This window comes from Pempheris klunzingeri, chromosome 24 (assembly GCF_042242105.1).
Source record: "Pempheris klunzingeri isolate RE-2024b chromosome 24, fPemKlu1.hap1, whole genome shotgun sequence".
Lineage (NCBI taxonomy): Eukaryota > Metazoa > Chordata > Actinopteri > Acropomatiformes > Pempheridae > Pempheris > Pempheris klunzingeri.
In genome coordinates, this window is record NC_092035.1 from 24,239 (window position 1) to 50,000 (window position 25,762).

Genomic DNA, 25,762 nt, shown 5'->3' on the forward strand with positions numbered 1-25,762 from the left:
CGCACCCGACAGATCACTGATCTGATCAATAACCGATCAGAAAGATCGATGAAGCTGATAAACTGTGAAAAACATCCACGAGACGTTTAAACAGGAAGCTGAATCATTGATCAGGACTCATTCTGATCAATAACATCTTTTATTGATCTTTTAACTCCTTTAAAGTAAAACAAATCAATACATCTTAAGATTTCATTCAGTTTATTGAATAAAATAATTTAAAGATAGTTAGTCAGTCTGTCGCCTTCGTGTGGTTACCATGACAACGGCAGGCACAGCCACTGATCCATATTTATTGATGATTATTGATATTTGGGGTTGGACCGGTCCCTGTTTCTCTGCTGATGATCAGAGTATTGATTGCTTATTGATCTGTGCAGGCTGATAAACGTCTGAATTATAGCTCATCCTGGGTCACATGACAACAACACAATCGTCTCCATGACAACCGCTGGGGACCATGAGACGTCGCTGAAAGCTGCAAACAGGAAACAATAAAACACCAAAAAATAAAACCAAATCAAACAAATATTATTTACAATGGGGGGGGTGTTCTCTGGTGTAAGGCTTTTATTGTGAAACACCAGCAACAGGAAACAGCTCTGATAATGCCATTGCTAACACCATCGCTAACAGTGACTGAACCCCGTCCTGGAGAACTGGAGGGGTTTATTGAGTTCAGACAGAAACAGAGAAGAAGAAAGACGGCCAATCAGCTGGGCGATTGATAACCGAACACCCTTCCATTAGTTATCACTACAGATCAATGATGGGATCAGCTGATAAAGCACGTGGACAAGAAGCGACGGAGCTGTGGTTGCTATGGTAACACCCGCTCTCACAGTCACTTTTTGGCAGCGGAGGCTCTGGCTCGGTTCAGCCTGTCAATCAACAGGCGGTCAGAGGCGGAGCATCTGGCGAGCACCGCCCCCATCTCTGAGTCGTTCTTGTGTTCGACGGCAGCGTCCGCGGCCCCCTCCAGGTCACTGACAGGAAGGAGGAGGAGGAGGGGTTACCTGAGGGTCAGGGTCACCTGGCTGATGATGTCATAGTTGGCTGTGTCTTACCTGACGGCCAGGTGAGCTCTGACCTTCTGCTCAGGCGTTACCCTGGAAACGTACTTCTTGGCCTCGTTCTTGTTGTTGCTCTTCATGCAGACCTCGACAAACGCCTGGAGGAGACACAGCGCAGAGGCTCATGGGAGCTGGAGTCCAGTCCGAACTGACCACTTATCTTTATTTAAAACGACAGGTTAACGGGGGCGGGGCCTCAACTCACCAGGTAGCCAATAGGAGACTTCTTGCTTTTTGAGAACTTCTCTAACTCCTCCCACTCCTCCTTCTCTGCCAGAGACCTCAGCTTCAACCACCAGTACCTGCACAGGTGAGACAAGTCAGACAGGTAGAGAGAGACAGGTGTCCCTCTGATTGGGTTAGTTGAGGGTCAGGTGCCAATCAGAAAAGAGAGAGCAGTGACATCACGCCCCGAGGGTCTCACCTTTTGTCAGGAACCCTGAAGTCTTTGTAAACTTGTTCCGCCTGTTTGTGGAGTCCTAAAGACAGCAGGGCCTCCATGGTGGCCTGGACACACAGGAAGTGACATCACAGGAAGTGACGACACAGGAAGTACACTACCACCGCCCCCTCTGCACCTGTAGACAGTAGCCCCGCCCCCGCCTTTACCTGTAGGGACAGGCCCAGTAGCCCCGCCCCTTTCTCGTCATCCAGTTTCCGTTGGAAACGAAGAAGGCGCATCTCGTCCTCTGAGGCCTGAAGACAGAACGATGTTATATCAGATGATCAATACGATCAATAGAAGATTACATGGCTGCCAGAGATGATCCATAGCTAATCATTAGATGAAGGATCAATAGGTTGTCAATACATCATTCTGATAGAATCCAATAGCTAATCATTAAATGATCAATAGCTTCACCTTTGCAGCAAACTCGTTCTTGGCCTTGTTATATTCATCTACAGCACTCTGGAGGAGAGACAGACGGCTGTCTAACCTCTGGGGAGATAGACAAAGTAGTCAGACAGTGAGACAGACAGGTTTGTCAGACAGACAGTGAGACAGGCCGTCTCACCTTCTCCCTGTAACTGGCCGTCACGTAGTAGTTGGCGAGTTCCTGATGGTCGTCATCCTGATTGTAAAGATCCTTCAGAGTCTCCTGTTCCTGCAGCTTACAGAACTGACAGCAGACCAATAACCAATAATCAGTAATCAATAATCAATACGGGCAAAATCACAGGTCATCAATAAATCACAATAATCAATCATCAAAACGTCATCAATGACCAATAACAGACTGATTAAAGCCTGACAGGCAGACAGGGATCTGAGGCTGAAGCTCTCTTCAAAGCCACCAGACTTCATTCACAAAAACACTGATTTTACAGCAGGTCTACACTGACATCACATCACACCTCAGATAACACGGACTGTCCCTTTAAGAAACCACCCAATACTAATCCCGTCTGTGGGATGAGGAGGAGGACAGTGATGAAGAGTACCTGTCTGTAGAGGCTCAAGGCCACCGGCTGGTTCCTCAGGGTCATAAAGAAATCTCCCCGGTTCATCTCGTTCTTCAGGTACGTCACCACCGTGTACACTGGAGACGACAGGGTGACATCAGCGTGACATCAGAGTGACATCATCTACCTGACAGACAGGTGGGGGCGGGCCAACAGAGACTCACCCAGGTCGGTGTCTCCGCTCTCCACAGCCTTACTGAGAGCCAGCTGACTCCTCTTCATCTTCAGCAACAGAGGAACCTGTTCCCCCGAGCGAGCCTCGAAGTCCAACAGCTGATATACAGAACACAACAGACCAGGTGAGACAGCAGCTCCTGTCTGCAGAGGACGAACCCCTGGATGTTCAGACAGCAGCTCCTGTCTGCAGAGGACGAACCCCTGGATGTTCAGACAGCAGCTCCTGTCTGCAGAGGACGAACCCCTGGATGTTCAGACAGCAGCTCCTGTCTGCAGAGGACGAACCCCTGGATGTTCAGACAGCAGCTCCTGTCTGCAGAGGACGAACCCCTGGATGTTCAGACAGCAGCTCCTGTCTGCAGAGGATGAACCCCTGGATGTTCAGACAGCAGCTCCTGTCTGCAGAGGACGAACCCCTGGATGTTCAGACAGCAGCTCCTGTCTGCAGAGGATGAACCCCTGGATGTTCAGACAGCAGCTCCTGTCTGCAGAGGATGAACCCCTGGATGTTCAGACAGCAGCTCCTGTCTGCAGAGGATGAACCCCTGGATGTTCAGACAGACTGAAGGAACCTTAAAAACCGACAGATTCTCTATGAGGTTCTGCAGCCTCTGTTTTCTGAACAGGGGTTAAGAGGAAGAGGAAGGGAAGGAGGAAGAGGAAGGGGAAGGGAAGGAGGAGGGGAAGGGGAAGGAGAGGAGGAAGAGGAGGAGGAAGGGGAAGGAGGAAGAGGGGCAGACTTTTGGTGCTAACTGCTGTGATCACGGCCGTCCAGTAAAAACCAGCCCTGGATCGTCGCCAGGTCGACGTTACCTTGATGGCGAGCTCAGTGCGTCCACACTCGTACGCTTTAGCGGCGATGTGCGAGTAGGAAACGCCCGGCGCGTCTCCCACCTTCACACATACGGCCCGGGCGATGGCCTCGTCCGATAGGTCCTTCTGCTGCACCTGGACACGCCCACAAGCAGAGCGCACGTCATACAGGTGAGCTCTGCGGGCGCCTGAGACTGAAAACAGGTGAGACAAGTACCTTGCAGGACGCCCAGTGTTTGAGGACTCTGCTGACTCCCTGATAATCTGGAATCTTCAGGTAACGACAGATTTCTATCGCCAACGGATAAAACCGTCGATACACCAACCTGACAGACAGACAGGTACGAAGAGACAGACGGGTGAGAGGCAGACAGATACAGAGAGACAGGCAGACAGACAGACGGGTAGGGCGACTCACCTGTCGATCAGCACCTGCAGCGTTATCTGTTTGAATCTGAGGTCAGAAGTCAAGGAGCTGGTCACCATGGTAACACAGTGACATCTGTCTAACTGACAGGAGACCGATCTGACATCTGATTGGTCAAACCGACGGTGACATCACAATCACTCGTTAATAATTTAGCGGACACTACATTTCCCATGATGGCCCTGTGTGGGAGGATACTGAGTGTGTGTGAGCGGCAGCCCCACGCCGCTCTCCCTGATGGCGTTCAGCACCCGCAGCTCCCTGCAGGTCGCCACGAAGGCGTCCGGACTGAAGTCCGTCAGGAAACACTTCCCGAAGGACGCCGCCTGGGGGCGGAGCACGCCGTTACATCACAGGACACACTGTGTGTTACTCTGTGTGTGTTTGTGTGTGTGTGCACTCTCACCCTCAGCAGGGACTTCTGGGTATTGGAGTCGTACTCATGTGCGGCCGCCTCCACACACTGTCTCACTGCTTCTCCCAGCATGCTTTGCTCCTTGATCTCCCGCAAGTACTCATCGGCCTTCTGACTCGACTTCTACACACACACACACACACACACACACACACAGGTGTGGTCAGATAGACAGGTGTGATCAGACAGACAGACAGGTGTGGTCAGTCAGACAGACAGACAGGTGTGATCAGACAGACAGACAGACAGACAGACAGGTGTGATCAGACAGACGGACAGGTGTGGTCAGTCAGACAGACAGGTGTGGTCAGTCAGACAGACAGGTGTGGTCAGTCAGACAGACAGGTGTGATCAGACAGATGGACAGGTGTGATCAGACAGACAGACAGACGTGATCAGTCAGACAGACGGACAGGTGTGATCAGACAGACAGACAGACAGACAGGTGTGATCAGACAGACAGACAGACAGGTGGGATCAGACAGACAGGTGTGATCAGACAGACGGACAGGTGTGATCAGTCAGACGGACAGGTGTGATCAGTCAGACGGACAGGTGTGATCAGTCCGACGGATAGACAGGTGTGATCAGACAGACAGACAGGTGTGGTCAGTCAGACAGACAGACAGGTGTGATCAGACAGACAGACAGACAGACAGGTGTGATCAGACAGACGGACAGGTGTGGTCAGTCAGACAGACAGGTGTGGTCAGTCAGACAGACAGGTGTGATCAGACAGATGGACAGGTGTGATCAGACAGACAGACAGACGTGATCAGTCAGACAGACGGACAGGTGTGATCAGACAGACAGACAGACAGGTGGGATCAGACAGACAGGTGTGATCAGTCAGACGGACAGGTGTGATCAGACAGACGGACAGGTGTGATCAGACAGACGGACAGGTGTGATCAGACAGACGGACAGGTGTGATCAGTCAGACGGACAGGTGTGATCAGTCCGACGGACAGGTGTGATCAGTCCGACGGACAGACAGGTGTGATCAGACAGACAGACAGGTGTGATCAGTCAGACAGACAGGTGTGATCAGACAGACAGACAGGTGTGATCAGTCCGACGGACAGACAGGTCTGATCAGACAGACAGACAGACAGGTGTGATCAGTCTGACGGACAGACAGGTGTGATCAGACAGACAGACAGGTGTGATCAGACAGACAGACAGGTGTGATCAGACAGACAGACAGACAGGTGTGATCAGACAGACGGACAGACAGGTGTGATCAGTCAGACGGACAGACAGGTGTGATCAGTCAGACGGACAGGTGTGATCAGACAGACAGACAGACAGACGGACAGACAGGTGTGATCAGTCAGACGGACAGACAGGTGTGATCAGTCAGACGGACAGGTGTGATCAGTCAGACGGACAGGTGTGATCAGACAGACAGACAGACAGACAGGTGTGGTCAGTCAGACAGACAGGTGTGATCAGACAGACAGACAGACGGACAGGTGTGATCAGACAGACAGACAGGTGTGATCAGTTAGACGGACAGGTGTGATCAGACAGACAGACAGGTGTACCTCGTACTCCCGGTGGGCCTCCAGCAGCAGCGCTCCAGGAGCCATGGAGGCGATCTTGAAGATGTCCTGACAGACCAGCGGAACCTCCTGCAGCAGCTCCTGATTGGTCGAGCTGATGATCCGCACGCCGTCCAGCTCGCCGACCAGAACGCACGGATCCTCTATGAGGAACCTGAGGTCAGGGTCAGGGGTCAACATCACCCGAACGAGGTCAATTAACCTAAAAACAGCTAAACGAGACCCAGAGGAGCCTTAAAACACGGGTCCAGGACTCCAGTCTGAACTGGTTAAAGGATACTGGATGGTGTCATTACTGACTCCGGCCACCATCAGCAGTCTGTCCCACATCAACACCACAGACTTCTGCTGACTCTTTGTTCTGCAACACCTGGAGAGGTGGAGACAGACGGACAGATTACTGGACAGACAGGTAGACAGACAGGTGAACAGGTAGACGGACGGGTGGACGTACCAGACCATCTGTTTCGGGGGCGTTGATGTTTTGGTGTCAACTTCGCTCAGCTTGTCCTGCAGGCACAGAATCACCTGTCAATCATCCACACAGACCCCCCCCCCCTCCAGATGGATCCAGCAGCTGATTGGACAGAGGAGACTGACCTGGAGGAGGGAGGAGCCTGTCCACAGGTGTCCCGTGTCGGTGAAGAGAGCCAGGTATTTATAGCTGAATGATACGGACATATGGATGATGCTGCCGGCCTGAGGACTAAGACCTACAGGACACTGCAGACAGACAGGTAGGGAGGCAGACAGGTGAGCCTACTTACCTGTTTACCTGTCTGTATCTACCTGTCTGTCTGACTCTGTCTGTCTCACCACAGCAGTACATGACGTGTTGTCCAGGATGTAGAGTTCAGGTCCGTTGGACAGAAGGACTTTAGTCTGTCTGTCCTGAGTGAGGACGACCCAGCAGGACGGCTTCCCCTGGAGACCTGAGGGCAGACAGACGGGTCAGAGAGAGACAGACGGGTCAGAGAGAGAGGCAGACGGGTCAGACAGAGAGACAGACGGGTCAGAGAGAGGCAGACGGGTCAGAGAGAGGCAGACGGGTCAGACAGAGAGACAGAGGGGTCAGACAGAGACAGACGGGTCAGACAGAGAGGCAGACGGGTCAGACAGAGAGACAGACGGGTCAGACAGAGAGACAGACGGGTCAGAGAGAGGCAGACGGGTCAGAGAGAGGCAGACGGGTCAGACAGAGAGACAGAGGGGTCAGACAGAGAGACAGAGGGGTCAGAGAGAGAGACAGACGGGTCAGAGAGAGAGACAAACGCGTCAGACAGAGAGACAGACAGGTCAGAGAGAGAGACAGACGGGTCAGAGAGAGGCAGACGGGTCAGAGAGAGGCAGACGGGTCAGACAGAGAGACAGACGGGTCAGAGAGAGAGACAGACGGGTCAGACAGAGAGACAGACGGGTCAGAGAGAGGCAGACGGGTCAGAGAGAGGCAGACGGGTCAGACAGAGAGACAGAGGGGTCAGACAGAGAGACAGACGGGTCAGACAGAGAGACAGACGGGTCAGACAGAGAGGCAGACGGGTCAGAGAGAGGCAGACGGGTCAGAGAGAGGCAGACGGGTCAGACAGAGAGACAGACGGGTCAGAGAGAGAGAAAGAGGGGTCAGACAGAGAGACAGACGGGTCAGACAGAGAGACAGACGGGTCAGACAGAGAGAGACGGGTCAGACAGAGAGACAGACGGGTCAGAGAGAGACAGACGGGTCAGAGAGAGGCAGACGCGTCATAGAGAGACAGACGGGTCAGACAGACGGGTCAGACAGAGAGACAGACGGGTCAGAGAGAGAGACAGACGGGTCAGACAGAGAGACAGACGGGTCAGAGAGAGGCAGACGGGTCAGACAGAGAGACAGAGGGGTCAGACAGAGAGACAGACGGGTCAGACAGAGAGACAGACGGGTCAGACAGAGAGGCAGACGGGTCAGAGAGAGGCAGACGGGTCAGAGAGAGGCAGACGGGTCAGACAGAGAGACAGACGGGTCAGAGAGAGAGAGAAAGAGGGGTCAGACAGAGAGACAGACGGGTCAGACAGAGAGACAGACGGGTCAGACAGAGAGAGACGGGTCAGACAGAGAGACAGACGGGTCAGAGAGAGACAGACGGGTCAGAGAGAGGCAGACGCGTCATAGAGAGACAGACGGGTCAGACAGACGGGTCAGACAGAGAGACAGACGGGTCAGAGAGAGAGACAGACGGGTCAGAGAGAGAGACAGACGCGTCATAGAGAGACAGACGGGTCAGAGAGAGACAGACAGGTCAGAGAGAGGGACAGACGGGTCAGAGAGAGAGACAGACGGGTCAGAGAGAGAGACAGACGGGTCAGAGAGAGAAATGGGTCAGAGAGAGAGACAGACGGGTCAGAGAGGGACAGACGGGTCAGAGAGAGGCAGACGGGTCAGAGAGAGAGAGATGGGTCAGAGAGAGACAGACAGGTGAGAGAGAGAGATGGGTCAGAGAGGGACAGATGGGTCAGAGAGAGGCAGACGGGTCAGAGAGAGGCAGACGGGTCAGATAGAGAGATAAATGGTTCAGACAGACAGACAGGTCCCAGTGTAAAGAGGGTTTAAGCTCAGGTGAGACAGGTGTTACCTGGGACCTCAGGTAGTCTGCGGAGCTTCAGGTCATCGATGTTGGTTGCCAGGGTGAAGCGGGAGGAGCCAGTTACTATGGCGACACCTGTTCCATACGGGGAGTGGAACACTTTGGCCTCTAGCACCTGACTCTGGACCACTTCCTGTTGGAAACCATGGCGACAGACAGGTCCAAACTAACTAAACAGCTAACTAGTTAACAGACCGACCTGGCCCATGCTGAGGTGGTTAGTTGACCAGTTAACAGACTAGTTAACAGACCGACCTGGCCCATGCTGAGGTGGTTAGTTGACCAGTTAACAGACTAGTTAACAGACCGACCTGGCCCATGCTGAAGTGGTTAGTTGACCAGTTAACAGACTAGTTAACAGACCGACCTGGCCCATGCTGAGGTGGTTAGTTGACCAGTTAACAGACTAGTTAACAGACCGACCTGGCCCATGCTGAGGTGGTTAGTTGACCAGTTAACAGACTAGTTAACAGACCGACCTGGCCCATGCTGAAGTGGTTAGTTGACCAGTTAACAGACTAGTTAACAGACCGACCTGGCCCATGCTGAAGTGTCTCTTGAAAGAACCGAACAGGTCGTAGATCAGAACCGATCCGTCCTCCTGAACACACAACAGCTCGTCGTTGACCGTCCAACCGAGATGGACCACAGGACCACTCTTCCACTGCAGAGACAGACAGGTGAGAGGGGGGGAGAGACAGGTACAGGGAGGGGGACAGACTCATCAGAAAATGTCCAGCATTATTATTTTATTAAATATTATTACAGAACTACACAGTGTAGAGAGTAATACACAGGCTGTGATTGGATAACGACGAGGACAGGCTGTGATTGGATACTGACGAGGACAGGCTGTGATTGGATAACAACGAGGACAGGCTGTGATTGGATAACAACGAGGACAGGCTGTGATTGGATAACAACGAGGACAGGCTGTGATTGGATAACAACGAGGACAGGCTGTGATTGGATAACAACGAGGACAGGCTGTGATTGGATAACGACGAGGACAGGCTGTGATTGGATAATAACGAGGACAGGCTGTGATTGGATAACAACGAGGACAGGCTGTGATTGGATAACGACGAGGACAGGCTGTGATTGGATAACGACGTGGACAGGCTGTGATTGGATACTGACGAGGACAGGCTGTGATTGGATACTGACGAGGACAGGCTGTGATTGGATACTGACGAGGACAGGCTGTGATTGGATACTGACGAGGACAGGCTGTGATTGGATAACAACGAGGACAGGCTGTGATTGGATAATAACGAGGACAGGCTGTGATTGGATACTGACGAGGACAGGCTGTGATTGGATAATAACGAGGACAGGCTGTGATTGGATACTGACGAGGACAGGCTGTGATTGGATAACAACGAGGACAGGCTGTGATTGGATAACGACGAGGACAGGCTGTGATTGGATAATAACGAGGACAGGCTGTGATTGGATAACGACGTGGACAGGCTGTGATTGGATACTGACGAGGACAGGCTGTGATTGGATACTGACGAGGACAGGCTGTGATTGGATAACAACGAGGACAGGCTGTGATTGGATAATAACGAGGACAGGCTGTGATTGGATAACAACGAGGACAGGCTGTGATTGGATAACAACGAGGACAGGCTGTGATTGGATACTGACGAGGACAGGCTGTGATTGGATAACAACGAGGACAGGCTGTGATTGGATAATAACGAGGACAGGCTGTGATTGGTTGTTTACCGGGAAGCTGGTGATGGCGACTCCAGATGCAGAATAAATCTCCAACTGAGGACGAGAGCTGGGAGAACGTCTGTGAGGTTCTCGGAGGAGAGCTGGGAGACATACAGGTGAGACAGAGAGAGAGAGACAAGACAGAGACACAGACAGGTCAAAGACAGACAGACAGGTTGATGTTATCAGGACATTGTCTGAAATCGTCCATTTAAGTAAATTATTTTATATTTTCCATCAAAGTGACTTTGTGTCGTCACTGAAAATTAAACCTATAGATGTAGAAATCTACCAGTGGATCTATAGATCAACCAATGGATTACAGATCTAGCAGTGGATCTATATATTTACATGTGGATCTATAGATCTACTAGCGGATCTACATATACACCAGTGGATCTATAGATAGTTCTATGGATCTGCGTGTGTACCTATTGGTCCTCCGTATGGAGCTGCAGCCACCAAACAGTCTCTGAGTCCATCCTTCAGGTTCCAGCACATCTCATACAGCTCCGTTTTACTACTCCGTTTTACACACACACACACACACACACACACACACACACACACACACCATTAATGTTTATTTCAGCTCGTATAAAACACTGCACTGATCACTCGATAACTGAACTGAATTCCTGACTCTGATTGGTTGAAGTCTTCTTCTCAATTCGTCATAACAGTGACTCACCTGACCATCATCTGCGGTGAGCTAATAAACGTGATGGAGTCAACACTCACCTGTTCTGTTCACAACCGCTCTGTCAAGTCCCATTTAAAGCTAGCATGAAGCTAACGTTAGCAGTGTCACATGACCAGCAGAACAAGGAACAAGCTAACAGACAGCTAGCGGACAGCACAGTTAGCTCTGCAGAAATAACACGGGGCTCCAAGGAGCTAACAGCTAGCATTTAGCCTGTTTCCAGCTGCGGGCCGCTGCAGGCTAACGTTAGCCGTGGATGCTAGCAGCTGTGTGACCGACAAACCGGAGACAAACTGACCGATAGAAAGATTCTCCCAGCGGGTTCCAGTTGGCGGTGATGAACGCCATGTTGTTTCCCTCCGGAGAGACCAAGCGATTCACTGTTAGCTTTAGCTTCCGATCAGTCAGCTGATCACCACCACATCAACATCACCCTCGTCCTCTTCCTCCTCCTTCTTCTTCTTCTCCTCCTCCTCCTCTCCAGGTGCGGACCAGCGCTGAGGAGCTCTACCGCCCCCTGCTGTGGACCGCAGTGAATCACGTCTTATTATTTCATGGCTAATTGTTAGCATGCAGCTAACATGTGAAGTTTTGACTTTTCATCCTGCTCCCTCACAACAGTTTGACTTGTTCAAGCAATATTTGAACTCAAGTGTGAAGACACTTTATTTGTAATTCCTATATTCCCATCGGCTGCTCTGACTCCAGTTAAATCAGTGCAGATGATTATTATGACTCTTATGTAAAATTAAAGTATTAATGAATTCCTTTTGTTTTCCGTGTGATTCTATTCGCTGCTGCTGCTTTGGTCTGGTCCTCGTGGACGGTGAAGATGTTCTCCTGTCTCCTCGTCACCTCAGGATGAATCAGCATCAGTTCTTCACTTGTAATATCGTTTCCTTCATCGCTCGTCAACAACACCGCCGGTTAATGCTGTGACCATCCACCCATGAGCCGTTTCTATGGAGACGAGCACCTTCGCTTTGCATTAGGTTACATAGCTTTTCTTAATACTATAATATGGTTTGTATCCTGAATTAAAAGTCATCCAGATGCATTTCAGTTACTCATTTGGCTGATCCTGTAGGTTACCATGGTAATGAGATGCTCCTGTCTGTCTGCTGTAGGTTACCATGACAACGAGACTAACAAACAGCTCACACATTTCAGCTCTGATGAACCATTCACACTCACACCTGGTTTAGATAAACTGAGTGTACTTGGTACTTGGTTAGACCTGATTTAGTTAGTCCTGGTTCAGTTATTCTTGGTTCAGTTAGACCTGGTTCAGTTATTCCAGGTTTAGTTAGTCCTGGTTCAGTTAGTCCTGGTTCAGTTAGACCTGGTTCAGTTATTCCAGGTTTAGTTAGTCCTGGTTCAGTTAGTCCTGGTTCAGTTAGACCTGGTTCGGTTAGACCTGGTTCAGTTATTCCTGGTTTAGTTAGTCCTGGTTTGGTTAGACCTGGTTCAGTTATTCCTGGTTTAGTTAGTCCTGGTTCGGTTAGTCCTGGTTCAGTTAGTCCTGGTTTAGTTAGACCTGGTTCAGAGGGAGAGGCAGTGGCAGCGTCCAGTTGACAGGATGCGTTTTATTTACACCGAGTTCAGAATCACCAACAACCAACGAACACTAAACGGTACGAACGCTACAGCGGCTAGAAAACGTATGTACACGTACAAAACTCTGTGCTTTCTCCTTCTTCTAAAGATGGAGGGTGAGGGTCTGAAATGAAGGGGGAGGGGGTAAGGGGGGGGATTGATGCAGGACAGCTGGGATTGGACACTGCAGAACAACTGTCCAGGTGTGTCCAGGTCTAGGGTTCGGGCCGGACTTTCCACAGGCAAGCAGGGACACCGGGAAAACTGCAGGACATCTGGTTTGTCCTCGTTGGTCCAGGCCTGCCCAGATGTTTCCAGGTTTTTCCAGGTGTGTCCAACCAGAGCCTCACCAGCAGGCTGACCTCTGAATGAATCAGCGAACAAATGGCGCCCTCTCGCTGTAGCGTTTCACACTCAGATCACACCTGAGCCGTGGGCCTCAGGTGACACAGTTTAAAGCGTGTTTTTACCTGTGAGCGTGACGCTGGTGCGGCTCTGGTGCTGGCTAACAGGATAGCAGGCTAATGGGCTAACAGCAGGACCCGGGTCAGGTTTGGGTTCAGGTCGGATTCGGGAAGGTGACCGAGTAGAGCCAGAGTCACAGGTAACCAGAGTCGGACAAAGATTTGGGCTCTGAAGGCCACTTTGACACTTTGTTGGTGAATGCTAATGCTAACACTGTTAGCGGTGGACTCTGTGAATCCGTCTCTGGTAAGGCTCGTAAATACATCAGAACATAACAGAACACAATGTGGTGAAAGGAGTGGAACCCTGTACAAGATCCAGTTAGAGACACAGACCGATGGAACCCAGAACGTCTATAGCACCACAGACCATAATGAGCCCATAATGAGGGCGGCCATTTTGAATCCGCTGACCAGGAAGTGTTGTATGTCAGGACGTTTGTAAGGAACTTTTGGATGCTGCTCCACAGCGCCACCAGAGGACCAAAACTCAAACAACAAAGTTTGTTGATCTTGTGGTATTTTTAAAAATGTGGCAGGTGAACGTCAGACATGGTCTTCCTCAGCTGTCACAGTTGTTCACTTGTCCTGGACTTAAAGATTGACTTTTTTTTTAATTCAAGAGTTCAATGTAAATGTTCATACCCACATGGAAAAGTAATCCTTAGTCCTGTTAAAATTTGGAAATCAGAACATTTTTGTGACAATTGGGCGCCATCATCGTCTGAGGAAGACCATGTGATGTGATCAAAAGGTCAGAACCACTGGGTCAGACTGATATCAGATCTGCCTTTTACTGCTATTTTGATTTTAAAGAGCTCGCTGCTCATTTATCAGTCAAGATCCTTTAAAATGACAGTTTTTTGAATGGAGTTTGGTTTGAGAGCAGTCAGGTAGCCTGGTGAAATAAGGAGCAGGTCAGAGGTCAGAGGGTCAGGTGGTGTCTGGGTTGCCTGTCTGTGCATAAACTGACCAATAAAATAACATACAAAACATGATGTCATCAGTTCACATCGATTGATCAGAAATGTTCAAAGTGCTAATTGGTCCCATCGATTAGAAGATGAAGACGACATGTCATCATCCTCACAAATGCCGACATATAAACTCTCTCTCAGGTGTAATGTCTCTCTCTCAGTAGTGCTCCTCGGAGTGGGGGGGGTCACAGAAGAAGCGAGAGCTGCGTTTAGCAGATCGGGCCGTGAAGGGGACGGTCTTCAGAGCTGCAGGTGAGAAAACAGACAGGAAACACCTGATCTCATGTGTGTGTCTTCAGACGTGATGATGTCGTGTTTACCTGTGATGATGATGTCGTGTTTAGCTGTGATGATGATGTCGTGTTTACCTGTGATAATGATGTCGTGTTTACCTGTGATGATGTCGTGTTTACCTGTGATGATGATGTCATGTTTACCTGTGATGATGTCGTGTTTACCTGTGATGATGATGTCATGTTTACCTGTGATGATGTCATGTTTACCTGTGATGATGATGTCGTGTTTACCTGTGATGATGTCGTGTTTACCTGCGATGATGATGTCATGTTTACCTGTGATGATGACGTGTTTACCTGTGATGATGATGATGATGACGTGTTTACCTGTGATGATGATGATGATGATGAAGATGACGTGTTTACCTGTGATGATGTCCTCTATGGCGCCATCCTTCCCTTCGTAAACATGGCGGCTGTCTTTTCCTTGTCGCCGTCTGAGTTCGGTGATCAGCTCCTGCTGCTGCCGCTTCCCTCTGTGGGACGGAGACTGTGGGGGGGGGGGGGCGTAGAAATCACCTTGTGAATGACTCATGAAGCGATGTGTGAGGCGTCACGTGAGCTGCTAACACATTTTTAGCTACCGAGTATTTTAACACGTTAACAGAACAAAAAGTGTCAGTGATTCATGACATGTTGACGACAGGCAGGAAGCTCGCCGTGTGTTGATGACGTGACCACGAGTGCGTCCGCACACTCGCTACAGCCGGCGGGGTCTAAACATTACGAAGGAAATCAAACGTACGATGACGTGTAACCCAGGTCACGCTTCAGGGTTTTTGTGTATCAACAAGCCAGAATAAATTGTCTGAAGGCGTGTAACACGTAACGTCTGATGTCAGACGGCGTGTGGATGCGGCGCCGTCTGCGCTCCTGCTGTGTGACGCTGGGAGGTCTCAGACTCACCTTCGTCTCCTCCTCCTCCTCCTGCTGCTCCTCCTGCTCCAGTTTCTCCAGTAACATCTGCTCCTGACGCCTCCGCTGCTCGTTCTCCTCCTCAGCCAGCTGCACACACGCACACACACACACACACGTTGAACACACAAACAGCTCTTTGTTCTCTCCTGCTGTGGGAGGAGCTTTGTGTCATCATGGCGAGGAGGCGGGGCCTGTCTGTGGCATGTGACTCACCCTGTAGGCTTTGATGAAGCGGACGAAGATGGGAAAGAAGACGGACGGCGGCATCGTCTTGGAGCTCTCGCCGAAAAACTTCACCACGTCCTCGAAGGCGTCCTGGAGGACAGTCACAGCGTCACACACCTGTGTGTGTGTGTTACCTGTGTGTGTGTGTTACCTGTAAGTGTTACCTGTGTGTGTTACCTGTGTGTGTGTGTGTGTTACCTGTAAGTGTTACCTGTGTGTGTTACCTGTGTGTGTGTGTTACCTGTATATGTGTGTCTGTTACCTGTCTGTGTGTGTGTGTGTTACCTGTATGTGTTACATGTGTGTGTGTTACCTGTGTGTGTGTGTTACCTGTATGTGTTACCTGTGTGTGTGTTACCTGTGTGTGTGTGTTACCTGTATGCGTTACCTGTGTGTGTGTGTTACCTGTGTGTTACCTGTGTTTGTGTGTTACCTGTATGTGTTACCTGTGTGTTACCTGTGTGTGTGTGTGTTACCTGTATGTGTTACCTGTGTGTTACCTGTGTGTGTGTGTTACCTGTGTGTGCTACCTGTGTGTGTGTTACCTGTGTGTGTTACCTGTATGTGTTACCTGTGTGTGTGTGTGTGTGTGTGCTACCTGTATGTGTTACCTGTGTGTGTTACCTGTCTGTGTGTTACCTGTATGTGTTACCTGTGTGTTACCTGTGTGTGTGTTACCTGTATGTGTTACCTGTGTGTTACCTGTGTGTGTGTTACCTGTGTGTTACCTGTGTGTGTGTGTGTTACCTGTGTCTGTTACCTGTCTGTGTGTGTGTGTGTTACCTGTATGTGTTACATGTGTGTGTGTTACCTGTGTGTGTTACCTGTATGTGTTACCTGTGTGTGTTACCTGTGTGTGTGTGTTACCTGTATGCGTTACCTGTGTGTTACCTGTGTGTGTGTGTTACCTGTGTGTTACCTGTGTGTGTGTGTGTTACCTGTATGTGTTACCTGTGTGTTACCTGTGTGTGTGTGTGTTACCTGTATGTGTTACCTGTGTGTTACCTGTGTGTGTGTGTTACCTGTGTGTGCTACCTGTGTGTGTGTTACCTGTGTGTGTTACCTGTATGTGTTACCTGTGTGTTACCTGTGTGTGTGTGTGTGTGTGTGTGTGTGCTACCTGTATGTGTTACCTGTGTGTGTGTTACCTGTATGTGTTACCTGTGTGTTACCTGTGTGTGTGTTACCTGTGTGTGTGTTACCTGTATGTGTTACCTGTGTGTTACCTGTGTATGTGTTACCTGTGTGTTACCTGTGTGTGTGTTACCTGTGTGTGTGTGTGTGTTACCTGTGTGTGTTACCTGTATGTGTTACCTGTGTGTTACCTGTGTGTTACCTGTGTGTGTTACCTGTGTGTGTTACCTGTATGTGTTACCTGTGTGTGTTACCTGTGTTACCTGTGTGTGTGTGTTACCTGTATGTGTTACCTGTGTGTTACCTGTGTTACCTGTGTGTGTGTGTGTTACCTGTGTGTGTCTCACCTGAGCGATGCGAGCATCCTCCTGCAGTTTGCTCAGTCGTCCTTCGTGGCGGCTGATGAAGTCTTTGAGGGTGGAGTTGTGCTGAACGCTGAACTCTCTCCAGGTGAGCTCCATGCCGCGCTGCAGCTCCTTAACATCACACAGCACGTTCTCCAGACTCACTGACAGTGAGACACACAGGAGCGACAGACAGGTGAGACACACAGGAGAGACACACAGGAGGGACACACAGGAGAGACAGACAGGAGAGATACACAGGAGAGACACACAGGAGGGACACACAGGTGAAGACAGACAGGTATGGACGGACAGACAGGTGAGGGCCCAGTGTTACGTGGTAGCAGCGCTCTGATTGGCTGATGGACTCACCTGCGGCCGCCTTGTCCACGTAGTGCAGCTCGTTGTAGAAGAGCGCCGCTGCGGCGTACTTGTCTCTGACCACGTTGCCGATGTAGTGGAGCAGCGTCTGCTTCCTGTCTGTCGACTTGGTCTCCAGCAGCTGGACACACACACACCGACGCGGTCAGCTGGCGGCCAATCAGAGCTCACGCTGGACGGACGGCGTCCAATCAAACGTTAAAGCAACCTGACACACCCGCTCACTCACTCAGGACCACCTGAGTGGACTCTACTGAGCATGCTCGGTGACCACAACGATGGAGTGTAGAAATCAGTGTGTGTGTTAGTGTGTATTAGTGTGTGTTAGTGTAAGTGTGTGTTAGTGTGTGTGTGTGTTAGTGTGTGTGTGTGTGTTCCTGTGTGTGTTAGTGTGTGTGTGTGTGTGTGTGTGTGTTACCAGGTCTAAGCTCTGCAGCTTGAATCCGTACACGGCTCCTCTCTTGCTGCTGTTCATGTAGTTTCCCAAAGCCAGAATGATCTACGGCAACAACAGCAGGACACACAGTAACCATAGAGACAGCAAACTACAGCATACAGATAGGTGTACTAGTACTCGGACTGTGTTCTAGTACTCCTTCTGTGTACTAGTACTCGGACTGTGTACTGACCTCCAGGATCTTCTTGAGCTTCTGAGACGATTTGATGGAAACTGAAGCAGCGATCATGGCGTGGAGTTGCTGAGAGGAAACACAGGACAGTGAGACAGGTCCCATCTACCTGTCTGCCTGTCTACCTCCCTGACTCTCTCTCTCTCTCTCCCCCCTCCCGCTGCCTGTCTGTCTTACCGGCGTTAACATCTGGACGTTGTCGGTGAAGTTGCCCATGAAGGTCATGATCGACATGCGCTGGTTGAGTCTCTCGATGCGGCTGAACTGCATCATGAATCGGTCCTCGTCGCTCAGCGCCTCCAGAGGTTTTCTGTCCCTCTCGTATTGCCGAAGCAGCTTCACCTCCGCCTCCGTCGGCAGGAAACGCATCAGACACTCCACGAAGTCCACCCGCACCGTTCGGAGGTCAAACCTGCAGGAAAAACAGAGCGACCGTTCAACCTTGGGGAGTCAGCTGGGCGCACTCCTCAGGTAGCCAATCAGACAGCAGTGCTGCTGCCCCAGTCTGAACCGGGACAGTGCCGGGACAGAGCACTGTTCTGTTCTGGCTCTGGCCCTGATCACAGTGGATGCTGGTGCTGCTGTTCCTGGTGACTGTTACTGGATTGAGTGGAGCTCTTTGACCTACGTCTGGATGGCGCGGCAGATGACCTCTGATCCCTGGCCTGCCTTCCTCAGCGTGATGGCAAGGTTTTTGGCCCTGTTGGCCTCCAGCAGGGACACTTTAGACGGAGCTTTCTGAGAAGGTTTCTGTCGGGACATAGTCAGATCCACTGCTGGACCCTGGGCCTTCGTCTTAAACAGCTCCTCAAATCCCTCCACGTCCAGGTCCTGAGAGGGAGACAGGCAGAGAGGGAGACAGGTGGAGAGGGAGACAGTTAGGTTGGGGTTTCCCCCAAGGGTTTCTCTCAAGGTTTCCTCCAGGGTTTCTCTCAGGGTTTCCTCCAGGGTTTCCCCTTGGGTAACCTGTCTGTACACCTGACCAGCTGCTGCACCTGTGTGACTGAGTAAAAGGCTTCAGGTGAGTCCGTACCTGCAGGATGGACTCATCATCGATGTCGTTGAAGACGGTGCCATTGATCTGACTCGGCTTCAGGGCGACCCAGTTCAACACCGGCATCCTGAACTTGGTCTGGATCGGCTTCTTTATCTTGACCGCTGCACAGCAGGGAGACAGGTGAGCAGAGAGAAAGACAGGTGAGCAGGGAGAGAGACAGGTGAGCAGAGAGAAAGACAGGTGAGCAGGGAGAAAGACAGGTGAGCAGGGAGAGAGACAGTTGAGCAGATGATGATGATGATGGTGATGTTGATGGTGATGGTGATGGTGATGGTGATGGTGGTGATGGTGATGGTGATGGTGATGGTGTTGGTGTTGGTGTTGGTGGTGGTGGTGGTGGTGTTGGTGGTGGTGGTGGTGGTGGTGGTGGTGGTGGTGGTGATGGTGGTGGTGGTGGTGGTGATGGTGATGGTGATGGTGATGGTGATGGTGGTGGTGGTGGTGGTGGTGGTGGTGGTGGTGGTGGTGGTGATGGTGGTGGTGGTGGTGTTGGTGTTGGTGTTGGTGTTGGTGGTGGTGGTGTTGGTGGTGGTGGTGGTGGTGGTGGTGGTGATGGTGGTGATGGTGGTGGTGGTGGTGGTGGTGGTGATGGTGATGGTGATGGTGATGGTGATGATGGTGATGGTGGTGATGGTGATGGTGGTGGTGGTGATGGTGATGGTGATGGTGATGGTGTTGTTGATGGTGGTGGTGATGATGTTGGTGGTGGTGGTGATGGTGATGGTGATGGTGTTGTTGATGGTGGTGGTGATGATGTTGGTGGTGATGGTGATGATGATGATGATGGTGATGGTGATGGTGTTGTTGATGGTGGTGGTGATGATGTTGGTGGTGATGGTGATGGTGATGGTGATGATGATGATGATGATGGTGATGGTGGTGATGGTGATGATGGTGATGATGATGATGATGATGGTGATGGTGATGATGGTGATGATGATGATGGTGATGATGATGATGGTGAACACTTAAACGTACAGAATAACTTGAGTGGACCCTCTGGCAGCAGAACAGGACAGAAAAAACAGCCGTTAGTCACAGGGACAGATCACGTCACAGTTACCATGACGACTGACAACTCTGAATCTGATTGGCTGTCAGGTTTTATTGATGCTCTTTAAAGTAAAAACTCCATCTGAATCTTTGAGTTCAGTTTTTCCGCGTAGCCCATAAATGCATCAATCAACGGCTCACCTGCCAGTCCAGAGTTAAAGATGACCGTGGGCGACCCACCCGACCCCGGGAGAGGGGGTGCCACAGGCGGCGGTGGGGGGGGCATGGGGACAGAGGACAGCTCACTGGTCCGGCAGGGGGGGGGCGGGGGTGGGGGTGGGGGAGGGGGAGCAGGGGGGGGAGGTGTAGGGTATGACCCATTGGACACTTTAAAGACAAGAGAAGAAGAAGAAGACAGGACAGGTGACCTTCAGATGGAGTACATGTAGTACTTGTAGTACTTGGTTGCAGTACTTTGCAGTAATCACAGTCTCTTTGATGGTTAAATTTGAAAGCAGCGCTCTGATTGGAGGAGCTGAGACTCACCTGTGCCTGGCATCGGTGGTGGAGGAGGGGGAGGGGGTGGGGCTGGCATCCCTGGAGCTCCGCCCATCCCCGGTCCCATGCTGTGATAGGCTACAGTCTCAGGACTGTGGGAACCAATCGGATGATCAATCAACACCAATCACTCACTCGGTGGTTACTGATATAACCCCCCCCCCATCAGGGCTTGTGTTGTGAAGGAGGCAGGACAGGTGTACAGGTGCGTGTCTCACCTGGGGGATAGGTTGGGGCAGGGTGGAGGTGAGGGGGAGGCGGAGTCAGCCACCCCCCCGTCGCCCTCCCCCCTCTGGGGCTGCGGCGCTCCAGGTCCTCCGGCATGCTGGGCCTCCTGTGCCTGCCGCTCCAGGCGACTCTGGCGCCGGATGGTCTGGTCCTTCTCCCGAACCATCCGCCGCAGCGTGTGCACCTGAGAGTTGGCACTCGCATACACTTCCTGGAGGGGTGGGGGGGGGGTCACAGGTGAGGAACAAGGAACAGCCCAACAGGTGAAGACGTGTGGAGTTAAAGGGACAGTACAACATTACTTTGGACAAACTGTGGACTGTCCCTTTAACTCCACTCTCCTGAGCGTCATTCACATCATGTCTCCATGATGACTGGGTGTCTGTGTGGTTGCCATGGTAACAACACTGACCCGGACATGGTCCAGCTCCTTGTTGGTCTGCATCAGCTGTTTCTCCAGCTCGACGATCTTCAGCATTGCCTCGTTCTCCACGTCGAGCAGACGCTCCGACATCTGGGGGCAGAGAGAGAGACAGTTTGGTATGGCACCTGTCTGTCTGTCCTGTGTGTCCCTCCCCCTGTCTGTCTCTCCCCCTGTCCTGTCTGTCCCTCCCCCGTCCTGTCTGTCTCACCGTGGTCAGGCTCTCCTCCAGCTCCTCCACTCGTTCCAGAGCGGCGGTTTTGGTCTCGGCATCCTCCAGCAGCGTCCCCACGTCAAACACGTTGTCCAGATACGCCTGAATCTGGACCTGCAGCCTGTCGCTCTCTGTGTGCTTCAGCCTCTGGGGTGAGACAGGCAGAGAGACACAGGGAGAGACAGGTTAACACAAACACAGGTTAACACAAAGGCAAGTAGAGAGTAAGACAGAGAGACAGACAGGTAGAGAGAGGGACAATAGACAGGTAGACAGGCAGACGGAGGTAGAAAGACATGTAAAAACATGCTAGCTGTTGGTCAACGGCCTTCCTGGGCAGTGATTGGCTGACAGCAGGTCATGTGAGTGGGTCATGTGACGGGTCGTGCGATGGGTCATGTGATTACCTCCAGGTGTTCGTCCAGGTTGAGTTTGGTGAAGTCGTACTGCAGGTGGACTCTGAAGTTCATGTCCTCCACCGAGTGGACCACGATGTTAATGAACTGCATACAGGCCACCTGGCAACCGTTACCACGGCAATAACACACAAAGGTCAGTTAGCAACAGGCTGGTGGGGTACCTGTCACTGTCCAGGTGAGTCCTGGGCAGGTGAGCCAGGGTTAGAGCCAATCAGAACACAGTGTAACAGTATTGATCTGTCTGGATAGAGAGTTTGAGTGGACTGAGCCTTTAAGCTGATCAATACAATGATGGGATTTAACTGATCAGGTAAACAAAGACAAAGTGGTCAAACGTACCAGGAAGTCGATGTTGTCGTCTTCGTTCTTAAAATGTTCCATCAACTTTTCAAAACGCATCGACTCTGAACAAACCTGCAACAGATCGATCAATCAATCAATCAATCAATCAATCAATCAATCAATCAATCAATCAATCAATTAATCATTACAGTGCATGTGTGTGTGTTTACCGTTTTAAAGTGGTCGAAGGCTGACAGGATGATCTCATGTCCTCCTCTGACCAAACAGACTGCCGCCAACAACTCCAACACCAGGGCCTTGGTCCTGAGAGACAGACAGGTGGATAGGCACACAGGCAGGTGGAGAAACAGGCAGTTGGAGAGACAGACAGGTGGAGAGACAGACAGGTGGTGATTCCATCTGTTTGGAGACTCTGTGTGTTTGTACTGCTGTAGCACCTGTGCCTACTACCAGTGTTACTACCCGTGTTAGTACCAGTGTTACTACCCGTGTTAGTACCAGTGTTACTACCCGTGTTAGTACTAGTGTTAGTACCCGTGTTACCACCCGTGTTAGTATCCGTGTTACTATCCGTGTTACTACCCGTGTTACTACCTGTGTTAGTACCAGTGTTAGTACCCCTGTTACTACCCATGTTAGTACCCGTGTTAGTACCAGTGTTACTACCTGTGTTAGTACCCGTGTTAGTACCAGTGTTACTACCTGTGTTAGTACCCGTGTTAGTACCAGTGTTACTTCCCGTGTTAGTACCCGTGTTACTACCCGTGTTAGTACCCTTGTTACTACCTGTGTTAGTACCCGTGTTAGTACCAGTGTTACTACCCATGTTAGTACCCATGTTAGTACCAGTGTTACTACCTGTGTTAGTACCCGTGTTAGTACCAGTGTTACTTCCCGTGTTAGTACCCGTGTTACTACCCATGTTAGTACCCTTGTTACTACCTGTGTTAGTACCCGTGTTAGTACCAGTGTTACTTCCCATATTAGTACCCGTGTTACTTCCCGTGTTAGTACCCGTGTTACTACCTGTGTTAGTACCCATGTTACTACCCGTGTTAGTACCAGTGTTACTTCCCGTATTCGTACCCGTGTTACTTCCCGTGTTAGTACCCGTGTTACTACCTGTGTTACTACCCGTGTTAGTACCCGTGTTAGTACCAGTGTTACTTCCCGTGTTAGTACCCGTGTTACCACCCGTGTTACTATCCGTGTTACTACCCGTGTTATTACCCATGTTACTACCCGTGTTACTACCCGTGTTACTACCTGTGTTACTACCTGTATGAGTACCCGTGTTACTACCCGTGTTAGTACCAGTGTTACTTCCCATGTTAGTACCCGTGTTAGTACCCGTGTTACCACCCGTGTTACTATCCGTGTTACTACCCGTGTTATTACCCATGTTACTACCCGTGTTACTACCCGTGTTACTACCTGTGTTACTACCTGTATGAGTACCCGTGTTACTACCCGTGTTAGTACCAGTGTTACTTCCCATGTTAGTACCCGTGTTAGTACCCGTGTTACCACCCGTGTTACTACCTGTGTTACTACCTGTATGAGTACCCGTGCGTGGGACTGACCTGGGGTTCCTGTTGTTCAGGCTGAGGGCGATCTCGTTGACGGCGTGAGGATGAGACATCACCATGTTGAATCCATACTGAGGAAGAGGAGGGCGCAGACGAAGATCAGTCACATCATCTGGTTCAGACATGAGAACGACGTGCCAATGAGGTGCCACGCTCAGGTGTTACCTGGTAGTTCATGATGGCCCTCAGACACATGACGCAGACGTGGACATCGTCCTTCTTACAGACCAGCCGGGAGTTCTTCAGCGTTCGCCGGCTTGGCAGCGTGTTGGATCGCGTCACCAGAGTGGAGCTACGAACGCAGAAACATCATCAGAAGATGGTCGCAGGTAGCTGACTCCGCCTCCTCCATCTTCACCTCAGTTACCTGATGGAGTGACGAGCCGCTCGTGGGACAGAAGACGACGGCGAAGGGAGGCTGCAGTCACCATGGAGATCCTCTATGGACCGACTCCAGGGAGAGTCTATGGATGAGACCTCACCTCCGGCCTCTGACTGCTCGCCATCGAAGCTGCACACACAAACCGTCCTCTAATGTTTTCAGCCCTCACCAACATCCTGGACCATCATCACCATCATCATCATCACCAACATCATCACCACCCATCATCACCAACATCACCATCGTCATCACCACCATCATCACCATCATCATCATCATCACCAACATCATCATCACTACCATCATCACCATCATCATCATCATCACCATCACCATCATCATCACATCATCACCAACATCATCATCACTACCATCATCACCATTATCATCATCACCAACATCATCACCACCCATCATCACCAACATCACCATCATCATCACCACCATCATCACCATCATCATCATCATCACCAACATCATCATCACTACCATCATCACCATTATCATCATCACCAACATCATCACCACCCATCATCACCAACATCACCATCATCATCACCACCATCATCACCATCATCATCATCATCACCAACATCATCATCACTACCATCATCACCATCATCATCATCACCATCACCATCATCATCACATCATCACCAAGATCATCATCACTACCATCATCACCATCATCATCATCACCAACATCACCACCACCATCATCATCATCATCACTATCATCACCATCATCATCACTACTATCATCACCATCATCATCATCACCAACATCATCACCACCATCATCATCACCAACATCATCATCACTACTATCATCACCATCATCATCATCATCATCATCACCATCATCATCACATCATCACCAACATCATCACCACCATCACCATCACCAACATCATCATCACTACCATCATCACCATCATCATCATCATCATCACCACCACCATCACCATCATCATCATCACATCATCACCAACATCATCATCACTACCATCATCACCATCATCATCATCACTACTATCATAACCATCATCATCATCACCAACATCATCACCACCATCACCATCATCATCATCATCATCATCATCACTATCATCACCATCATCATCATCACTACTATCATTACCATCATCATCATCACCAACATCATCACCACCATCATCATCATCATCACCAACATCATCATCACTACTATCATCACCATCATCATCACATCATCACCACCATCATCACCAACATCATCACCACCATCACCATCATCATCATCACATCATCACCACCATCACCATCACCACCATCACCATCATCACCAACATCATCATCACCACCATCACCATCACCATCACCATCACCATCATCACATCATCACCACCATCACCATCATCACCAACATCATCATCACCATCACCATCACCATCATCACATCATCACCACCATCACCATCATCACCAACATCATCATCACCATCACCATCATCATCATCACCATCATCATCATCATCATCATCACCACCATCACCATCATCATCATCACATCATCACCAACATCATCATCACTACCATCATCACCATCATCATCATCATCACTACTATCATAACCATCATCATCATCACCAACATCATCACCACCATCACCATCA

At 50.5% G+C, this 25,762-nt stretch overlaps 2 protein-coding genes across 3 annotated transcripts in view; both read right to left on the bottom strand.

Moving 5' to 3' along the window:
- Positions 1–103: 103 nt before the first annotated feature.
- vps16 (VPS16 core subunit of CORVET and HOPS complexes) lies at positions 104–11,414 on the bottom strand. Of its 2 annotated transcripts, XM_070855646.1 has the most exons (24): positions 11,279–11,414; positions 10,709–10,797; positions 10,287–10,378; positions 9,088–9,216; positions 8,541–8,685; positions 6,751–6,866; positions 6,535–6,657; positions 6,389–6,444; positions 6,215–6,304; positions 5,917–6,088; positions 4,361–4,492; positions 4,153–4,280; positions 3,946–3,981; positions 3,745–3,853; positions 3,528–3,662; positions 2,702–2,810; positions 2,517–2,614; positions 2,090–2,194; positions 1,936–2,013; positions 1,683–1,769; positions 1,498–1,580; positions 1,279–1,375; positions 1,068–1,171; positions 104–986 (listed from the first exon to the last, which is right to left on the bottom strand). In XM_070855646.1, exons 1-24 carry the CDS (start codon positions 11,326–11,328, stop codon positions 845–847), a joined length of 2,505 nt encoding a protein of 834 aa, XP_070711747.1. In that variant the 5' UTR covers positions 11,329–11,414; the 3' UTR covers positions 104–844. The 2 variants fall into 2 exon arrangements, with proteins under 2 accessions (XP_070711747.1, XP_070711748.1); XM_070855647.1 differs by lacking the exons at positions 9,088–9,216; positions 10,287–10,378; positions 10,709–10,797; positions 11,279–11,414 and adding an exon at positions 8,864–8,875.
- Positions 11,415–12,560: 1,146 nt separating this feature from the next.
- LOC139223684 (formin-like protein 2) overlaps positions 12,561–25,762 on the bottom strand; it is a 19,628-nt gene continuing 6,426 nt past the window's right edge. Inside the window, exons 6-28 of the mRNA XM_070855658.1 lie at positions 24,094–24,237; positions 23,892–24,018; positions 23,721–23,797; positions 22,347–22,440; positions 22,174–22,248; positions 21,823–21,933; positions 21,413–21,562; positions 21,193–21,294; positions 20,771–20,991; positions 20,541–20,644; positions 20,196–20,381; positions 19,980–20,000; positions 18,978–19,102; positions 18,573–18,775; positions 18,122–18,356; positions 17,945–18,013; positions 17,734–17,814; positions 17,307–17,436; positions 16,938–17,098; positions 15,445–15,546; positions 15,220–15,318; positions 14,680–14,803; positions 12,561–14,263 (exon numbers count right to left, since the gene is read on the bottom strand). Coding sequence (XP_070711759.1) covers positions 14,175–14,263; positions 14,680–14,803; positions 15,220–15,318; positions 15,445–15,546; positions 16,938–17,098; positions 17,307–17,436; positions 17,734–17,814; positions 17,945–18,013; positions 18,122–18,356; positions 18,573–18,775; positions 18,978–19,102; positions 19,980–20,000; positions 20,196–20,381; positions 20,541–20,644; positions 20,771–20,991; positions 21,193–21,294; positions 21,413–21,562; positions 21,823–21,933; positions 22,174–22,248; positions 22,347–22,440; positions 23,721–23,797; positions 23,892–24,018; positions 24,094–24,237 — 2,830 coding nt within the window. The 3' untranslated portion in view covers positions 12,561–14,174. The remainder of the gene's footprint in view (positions 14,264–14,679; positions 14,804–15,219; positions 15,319–15,444; positions 15,547–16,937; positions 17,099–17,306; positions 17,437–17,733; positions 17,815–17,944; positions 18,014–18,121; positions 18,357–18,572; positions 18,776–18,977; positions 19,103–19,979; positions 20,001–20,195; positions 20,382–20,540; positions 20,645–20,770; positions 20,992–21,192; positions 21,295–21,412; positions 21,563–21,822; positions 21,934–22,173; positions 22,249–22,346; positions 22,441–23,720; positions 23,798–23,891; positions 24,019–24,093; positions 24,238–25,762) is intronic.

What these genes read in the sequence shown, in the direction of transcription:
- vps16 (XM_070855646.1), bottom strand. Translation starts at nt 11,328, where the DNA reads ATGGCGTTCATCACCGCCAACTGGAACCCGCTGGGAGAATCTTTCTAT. An exon ending in CAGACTACCTGAGGTCCCAG is followed by an intron (nt 6,867 to 8,540) that starts GTAACACCTGTC and finishes GTCTGCCCTCAG; the next exon opens with GTCTCCAGGGGAAGCCGTCC. An exon ending in AGTCTCCTATTGGCTACCTG is followed by an intron (nt 1,172 to 1,278) that starts GTGAGTTGAGGC and finishes TGTCTCCTCCAG; the next exon opens with GCGTTTGTCGAGGTCTGCAT.